Here is an 8,302-nt window from a genome sequence, read left to right as displayed (position 1 = left end):
AATTGCTCGAAACTTATCCACATATAGAATCACATGTCGATGCAATTTTACCGAAAAAGGACACTTTTAGAATTGTAAAATGCCACGATCATATCGAGATAATGGTGAATGGACAGGGAGAACTATTGTTCTTTCGCCACCGAGAGGGTTCTTGGATGCCGACTTTAAAATTGTTACATAAATACCCATTTTTCTTGCCTATGCAGCAAGTTGATAAAGGAGCTATCAGATTTGTTCTATCAGGTATAATGGAATAGAAATAATTTGTGCAAAATCGTATTGCATAACTATCAATATTATATATATATATATATATATATATATATATATATATATATATATATATGTTTAATTTGAGTTAAAAAGTCAGGTGTTACCAATTTTTAAAAAGAGTTTTTAAAAATTTATTTATTTAAAATCCATACGTTTTGGCTAGCATCTTAGCCTTCATTAAATTTTGTATCCTAATATAACATATGAAACCATTATTAATTCATGGTATGAGTATGTGCACATTGATAATATATATATATATATATATATATATATTATATATATTTTAACATCACAAATGGTAAAACACACAAATAAACATACTTAACAAGTTGTCGAAATTATGTATTTACTGTTCGGAGTTTAAGATAGAAATGTTAGGATGTTGAAATGTAGGGCATTTCTATTTTAAACTCCGAATTTTAACTCATCCATTACGATTGAGTCATGTTTATTCATATCCCTCTCTTTGTTTCAGGTGCAAATATCATGTGCCCCGGTTTAACTTCCCCTGGAGCCTGCATGACTCCAGCCGAGAAAGGAACAGTTGTTGCCATAATGGCAGAAGGAAAACAACATGCTTTAGCTATTGGTATTACTTCCCTTTCTACAGCCGATATTGCCAAAGTGAATAAAGGCATCGGAGTGGAAAATTGCCATTACTTAAATGATGGACTTTGGCATATGAAAGCTGTTAAGTAGATGTTCTTTGTATTTTATAAATGTTCATACTGGATAAAGTAAGTTTTAAATAATAAATTTGTAAATTATTGAAATTTATAATTACTGTCTTATTACTAGTTTTAAGTTTGATTTCAAGATGTGTGGTTTAGGTTGATTTGAACTTTCGTATCGGGTATGATTCTGGTGACCTCAATTTAAGGGGTTACACCACTGTAGCAGCCAAATAAATTGGATATTTTTTTCGGGCGTATGGAAAAGTGATAAAATCATGATATTAAAGATAGTTATTTATTGTACCTTAAAGTAAAAAAATAAGATATAATTGTACAAAAATAATATTAAAAACGGCGGTACCACAGCCATTTCGCCGAGCCGCGTCAAATTGGAGGCGCTCCGCGGCACGCAAAATAATTACAACAATTTTTATTTTTTTTTATTCGAATTTTCTACAGTATATTAAGAATAACATCTTGAAGTGTAACATATAGAAAATCCGATATGTTGGGCATGTAAAAATGTAATTTTAAATATACTGTAAAAAATTCGAATGAAAAAAATTAAAATGCTGTAATTATTTTGCGTGCCGCGTTGAAAAATCGTGTTTCGAGAAAAACGCGTTTAAAGTTTTATTTGTCTGTTTAATTTTTTTACTATTTATCTGATATCCCAGCAACATACAGATACCTTTTTATATTTATAGTTTCTTACTTATTTTCTTCCCTTAATGATAATATTAGAGCATCCTACTTTTGGCGCATCCATCAAAGACCGTTTCGGCTTGCTTAAGCCGTTTATAATCGACTTTAAGACAAAAATTACATGTTGAGATGCAAATATCAATCTCTAAAACTGATATCATTTACAAAATATTAATTAGACCATCGTTGAAAATATCCAGCAATATCAGCCGCAATATAGTCAACCCAGTTATATGTGTTGTGCCAATTTGCAGAATATGATGAATTCACAATAAATAAAAGACTTACACATTACATAGAATATATTTATGAACAATCAGACGTAATTTACAATAAAATGCAAGTGTTTTCTATAATGGTTGAATTGAGACTGATGATGAACTGTCCTTGCTTCTCTGTGGCGGAAACAGTGTCGCCAAAGGGGTACCACAGTGTTACTAATCCTTTAGTGTTACCACATGTTGTTTTATAATAAGGGATGAATCCGAGAGATGGCATAACACCTCCCCCCTTGATAAGATTTTAGTTCGTATAACATTTTAATAAATTTAATGAAGACTCAATCACAAAAATTTCTAAAATTGGAATTTTTTTCATATATACATAAAAGATATAAAAACTTGAAAATTTAAAGAACAGAACATAACTATAAACTAACAAAAATAAACACAATTAATTTAACATAAGTCAAATACAGAAATAATCATTAATCTTAAATCTAATGTTATTTAAACAAATATTAGAATTAGATATATAGAAAAACATAAACACAGAACATTGCGAACTAAAATCTAACTTAGACATTTGAATATTAATACAGTTGAGATAGATTTCATAAAGTAATTAGAAATTTATAGTGAGTAATTAGAAAATTAATTCATGAATATTTATTTAATATATATCATGATAGAATTTTGAATCAAAGAAACTAGATTTGTGATATAAAAATCAATTCAAAAATGAAATATTCGAAACTAAAGTTTTCATGACCAAACAGAATAGTAGTCGATAAATGAGTCTAAATATGAAAAATTTATTCAAAACATTGAAATTAATTGAGGTTTAAATCATTAAAATTCTTGAACTCAGTGAATATAGGATCATCGATATGAGGAATTTTCTTCGAAGAACACTCGAGACAAAATGAGGAGCATAGGATATGATTTGATATAGAATAGTCTTAAATAGAGTTTAAATGGTATAAAAATACAAATATATTTTTTATTTAAATTGATAATAAAGTAAAAATTTGATCAAAGATATATGTAGTAGAATTAGAAAATTGAGTTTTTCATCGTGCACTAACATCGATAACAAGTATTAAAAATTTGTAACATAAATAATCGATAGATTTCAAAAATTAAAGAAATTGTTATAAATATTAGATAGAATAAAATAATAATTTATCTTTGAATATCGAATGTAGAATCGAATTTGGAATAATTACATATTGAATGTATCGAGGAGTCGAGAAATGGAAAATTGTCTGGAGGACGATGATTACTAGAAATTTTTAAATAATTAATTGATCTCAAAGAGGATTGATTAGGATTTGGTAGAGTTTGATTAAGATATATTGAATTTGATTTAGGACTTAGTAAATTTTCATAAAGATTTGGTTGATTTTGATGAGGATGTGGTAGATTTTGATGAGGATTTAGCAAACCTTGATGAGGATTTGGTAGATTTTGATGAAGATTTAGTAAATTTTGATAAAGATTTGGTAAATTTTGATTTGGAACGTGGTTAAAATTTTGATTAGAATTAGGTTTAGTAGAATTTGGTAAAATTGGATTAAGTCTTGAATATTTTGAAAATTGGGAACTGGTATTTATTATTAATTCAGATATTAATATATCAATTAGAACATTGATAGAGCAATCTTGAGAACGTAGGAAATCTAGTCCCAGAATACCATCAGAAACAATGGGTATATCATCACTAATAACATTGAATAAATGCTCTTTAACAGCATCATTTATTAAAAATGAAAGTTTAGCAACACCGAGAGTTCTAAAACTATGTCCGGTAATGCCAGAAACTTTTATAATATTGTCTGAATTAGTTATAATATTAAGAGAGTCTTTTAAAGCTGATAGTTTTACTAGGCTAACGTCTGCGCCTGTATCAATCATTAAATTTAATTTTTCTGAAGTTGAATGCGGAGATTCAAAAGATTTAAAGATAGACATATTGCTAGAAGAAATTAAAGAAACTTGTGCCTTTTTTAATTCGGCGACAGTTGAGATATTAGAATTTGAACGTGAAGGTTTTGAATAATTAGAATCTGGAACATTAGAAGTTTGAGAAAAATTTGGATTTGAAGATTTTATATTAGAATTAGAACGAATTTGTTCTTTAAACATTCTCTTTTTGCATTCTTTGATATTATGCCCGATATTTTTACAATAATTGCAAGAAATAGTAATTGAATTCGAAGATTCTTGAAAATTGGAATAAAATGGAATAGAAGATTCGTGACAAGAAGACAAACGCTCTTCTTCAATGGCCGCACTAATGGCCTTCTCTAAACTTTGTAAATTTTTTGATTTTATTAAAATACGAAGATCTGGATGCAAACCTTCTTGAAATATATTCAGAGCTTGGTACCTTAACAATTCAGAAATATAGGGATCTTTTTCAGGATTTCGACTTTGGCGAGTTGTTGCCTCTATTAATTGTTCCAAAATATTAGATAATCTTTCGGAATAATCTAAAACTTTTTCGCGAGAACCTTGTCGACATTGGTTAAATTCAATCTGAAGCGAAGATACGGACCTATGATCTACAAATAATTCTTCTAAAGTTTGTTTAAGCTGTTTAAAATTTTCGATACTTCTGTATCGGACAGATTGAGCTGCTTTACCTTCTAATTTGACGTTGAAAATATATTTAAATAATGAGGAATGCTGAGAAGTTTCAATGGCGTCAAATGCATACTGGCAAATACGAAGAAAATCATTTAAATTGGAATTACTAGAACCATCAAATGATTTGATAATGTCTCTAGCTTCTTTCAAAGTTAATTCAGCCATTTTGTTTTGTTTATATAAACGAGTTTGAGGATAGGAAACAAAATTTGGCTTAGGTTGGAGTTTGAGTAAATGGAATGTGGAATGGAAATGTAATTTGATTTTGAAAAACTGAGTCCAATAAAATGAATGAATTATTATTACCTCTTAAAATATACTCCAAAAACTTGACAAAAATGGACTCATTTGATCTGCTCACTACTCGCTGCCGTGATAGATGAAACCTTTATCAAATCCTTCGAATATGACAACAGTAGAGTGTTGTAATCTAGATTATAATAAAACGATTAGTAAATTTTGTAAAACGTAGCAAATTATAAAAAATAGATAAAATTATATGAAAATAGAAGAGATAAATAAAATTAGAATAAATTTTGAAAAGATATAGATAAATAAACTTTGAATAAAATTTCTGAAACTCACTTACATAAATAATTAAATAATTATCACATAGAACACAGTAAAACTTAGAAGATAAGATATAGCAAATATAGTCAAGATAGTAAATTTAGTAAACTTAGTAAATAAGATATATATATCTTATCATTATTATAATAATGATTTTAAATTTAGTAAAACTTAGTAGATAATGTATAACAAAATAGTAAATTTAGTAAACTTAGCATAAAATTAGTAAATAAATTTTATCTTAATCACATAGATAAAAATGAAATTTTGAGATTGAGTCAAAAACTAAATTTAGTAAAAATATTGATACAATTTGCCTGAGTTGTTCTACTTATATTCCTGAATTTCATAATGGCGTCTTTCGGCGTCACTTCCAGATAGCATCCTTTAGCATAAAACGCTGTAATGGCGAATTCCTCATGCGTCATGTGTACCTGGCATCGCTAAGAACTTTGGGTAGAGCTGCGCGTCCTTGTTTCCAGTTTTGGGGTCCGTTCACAGATAAGATTCTTGCGGATTTTTACCAGTGTCTTTATTTCGAATTATCACTTCTTTGGCCAATTTTTTGAATATTTTAGTTCGAATTTCACCGACTGCCACCATTTATGTTGTGCCAATTTGCAGAATATGATGAATTCACAATAAATAAAAGACTTACACATTACATAGAATATATTTATGAACAATCAGACGTAATTTACAATAAAATGCAAGTGTTTTCTATAATGGTTGAATTGAGACTGATGATGAACTGTCCTTGCTTCTCTGTGGCGGAAACAGTGTCGCCAAAGGGGTACCACAGTGTTACTAATCCTTTAGTGTTACCACATGTTGTTTTATAATAAGGGATGAATCCGACAGATGGCATAACATATGTATTGACTCTGCACTGAATATAAAAAATGTTAAAAAAAGCTTTTTCATGTTATTTATACAATATAAATGCTTTATAATAATATATTTTAGTATATTTGTGAATATTTTTTGTCATTCTGTATAGTTTGACTCCAGAATTGGAAAAAGTATGTGCACACACACATTTTTCTAGGTTATTCGAAAATGTTAAGAAACCTTCAAACGTGAATCTTCAATTTCGATTTTTGAACGATTACAATAACTACCTACAGGAAGTTAATCATTTTAATATCAAACTAGCTGACCCGGCAAATGTAACGTTTGCCGGGCAAACAAACGTTTGCTAAGTAAGATATATTCTAAACAATTTCTAGAGAATCAAAAATAATTAATAATTTTAGTGTATAAGGATGTGTTGTTTGAATGCTATATACAACGAGGTATTATAAAAACAATAAATCCCATTAGTTTGTCTATATTTTGTCAATACAATCGAACTGGAAGTTTTATACACTTTCCATAGAAAACATGTTATAATCCAATCCAAGTCTTTTTTGGTCTTTCGACTTATTGATTACATTTCAAGTTTTTCAGATTCTTTTTAGATTCTGGATTTTGTGTATAATTGTAAATAATACTTCTGAGCTTATACAAAATTTTCAAATTTCTGCGAGGAGAAATAGAAAATGAACTAAGAATTTCTTCTTTGACCTGCTTCTTGAAAAGTTTTAAGTAACATTCGATGAATTAAAGTAAATTTAATAAAATGTATATATGTAGAGCAAGGCGAGGCACAAAGGTCCAATTTGACTTTGAGCAAATATTAATTATATTATAATAATCAAGCCAATTATATAACAATAAATAACACATTTCAAACAAACAATTATCTGACTACGTTCAGTAAAACTGCCAGCTGCTTCATCATTGTAGAAGTGTGCTTTTTTCCTGTGTTTCAAAAATTTGTTATCTAGACCTTTTTACCCTATAGGCGGGGTAACTTGGAACGGCCAAGTGGAAAACAGGTTTAATGTCTTATTTTAATTTTGAAGGTATTTTTGAAAATAATTACATTTTTAACTAATGCTAAAAAATTACCAACGGAAGAAAATACTTATATTATGGATTTTCAAAGATTACCGTTTATCTCCCGATAGCAAAGTCATGAGAATCAAGGTTATTGCTGGTTATACATCTTTTTTCTTCTACTTTCAAATATTGTTGTTAAACAATGCTTAACTTTCATTTCATTTACTGGTTTTTGACATATAGCTGGTGAACCTTTTTAACCACGGACCTTCGTATATTACTATCTTTTCTTCGATAAATTCTGGGAAATTATAACTGGGAAAATGTTATTGTCCCTTTGATCAATACCAAATTTAGGTTCTGAATTTAAATAACATAAAAAAAATAATATAATCTAAAAAATGTTTTATATATACCAATGAGTATATAATTATACAAATGAGATCTTTCAGAATACCGTGTTTGAGAGAAATATGATTGCAAAAGAGAGTGCTACAACGCCAAAAAGTGTATTTTCATATTACATTTCAAAATAATTGATATTTTGAGTTTCTTGTAACACTTGCGGCCATTCTTAATATTTGATATAAATCCCTGTCCATAAATTTTGATACATTGTATCTTGCAGTCTTGGGCTGATACCAGTTAAGACCTCAATTAGTTTTCTCATCAAAAAGAGAATCATCGGAAATCTAGTTGGTTTAATAACTGACATACATATTTTGATTTTGGCATTTTGATAAGCCGTAGAATATGAGTGGAATGGAAGTGTTAAGCCGTTAGGGATATTTAGATAGACCTATAGTGTAAATTTAATATCATGCTTACTGATATCATGCTTACTTGACCGAAGTTATTTTCAATAATAAGTAAAATTTTCTTCAGAGTTTGCAAAACTTCATTAGACTAAACCATTTCGTGATTCTTGTCGTCTGTTAATGTATTACCCCCATACGACAAAGGTATCGGTCGTACAGAACATTTGAAATCCATCATTCATTTAACATATTCCCGAATGGAATAACAGAATTCAACCTCATTCGGCCTCATTCTATATTAACATTTGCATTAGAGAAGTAAGTTTTCGCTGTGCAAATATAACAACTTGAATTATTCAAAAGGGTTTCCGAAGTGCCGATTCCATTGCGAATATTTAATTCGCAAAGTGTCAATCAGTCCGCCAATCAGACAGACGCGGAGCGAATGTGTGAACTCGATGGAATAATGATGAGGCATTATCAATGATGAGGACCTGGACCAGGTAGAAGGTTGCAGGTCACTAATTAAAGTTAAGGGACATGAATTTGGAAAGGCAAAAGGAAA

General features: G+C 29.1%; 2 protein-coding genes across 2 annotated transcripts; one reads left to right on the top strand and one right to left on the bottom strand.

The window, feature by feature from the left end:
- Nucleotides 1-5: 5 nt before the first annotated feature.
- On the top strand, nucleotides 6-975 carry LOC113380108 (malignant T-cell-amplified sequence 1 homolog; the record flags this gene model as incomplete). Its single annotated transcript, XM_026619580.1, has 2 exons — nucleotides 6-243; nucleotides 752-975. Coding segments are annotated over 2 exons (462 nt in total), but the record flags the coding sequence as incomplete, so codon positions are not given.
- Nucleotides 976-999: 24 nt separating this feature from the next.
- LOC113380107 lies at nucleotides 1,000-4,690 on the bottom strand. The gene is made up of 2 exons (XM_026619578.1): nucleotides 3,571-4,690; nucleotides 1,000-1,004 (listed from the first exon to the last, which is right to left on the bottom strand). The coding sequence occupies exons 1-2, from the start codon at nucleotides 4,688-4,690 to the stop codon at nucleotides 1,000-1,002; spliced, it is 1,125 nt and encodes a 374-aa protein (XP_026475363.1).
- Between the last annotated feature and the right edge of the window lie 3,612 nt (nucleotides 4,691-8,302).

The sequence above is a fragment of the Ctenocephalides felis genome, unplaced genomic scaffold (assembly GCF_003426905.1).
Source record: "Ctenocephalides felis isolate EL2017-DRISC unplaced genomic scaffold, ASM342690v1 CF-g0.4_SCAFFOLD_01892, whole genome shotgun sequence".
Taxonomy (NCBI): Eukaryota; Metazoa; Arthropoda; class Insecta; order Siphonaptera; family Pulicidae; genus Ctenocephalides; species Ctenocephalides felis.
The sequence above is the reverse complement of the archived record's forward strand: the minus strand, read 5'-3'. Positions and strand labels throughout refer to the sequence as shown.

Coding starts and splice junctions, on each gene's coding strand:
- LOC113380107 (XM_026619578.1), bottom strand. CDS start 4,690: ATGGCTGAATTAACTTTGAAAGAAGCTAGAGACATTATCAAATCATTT.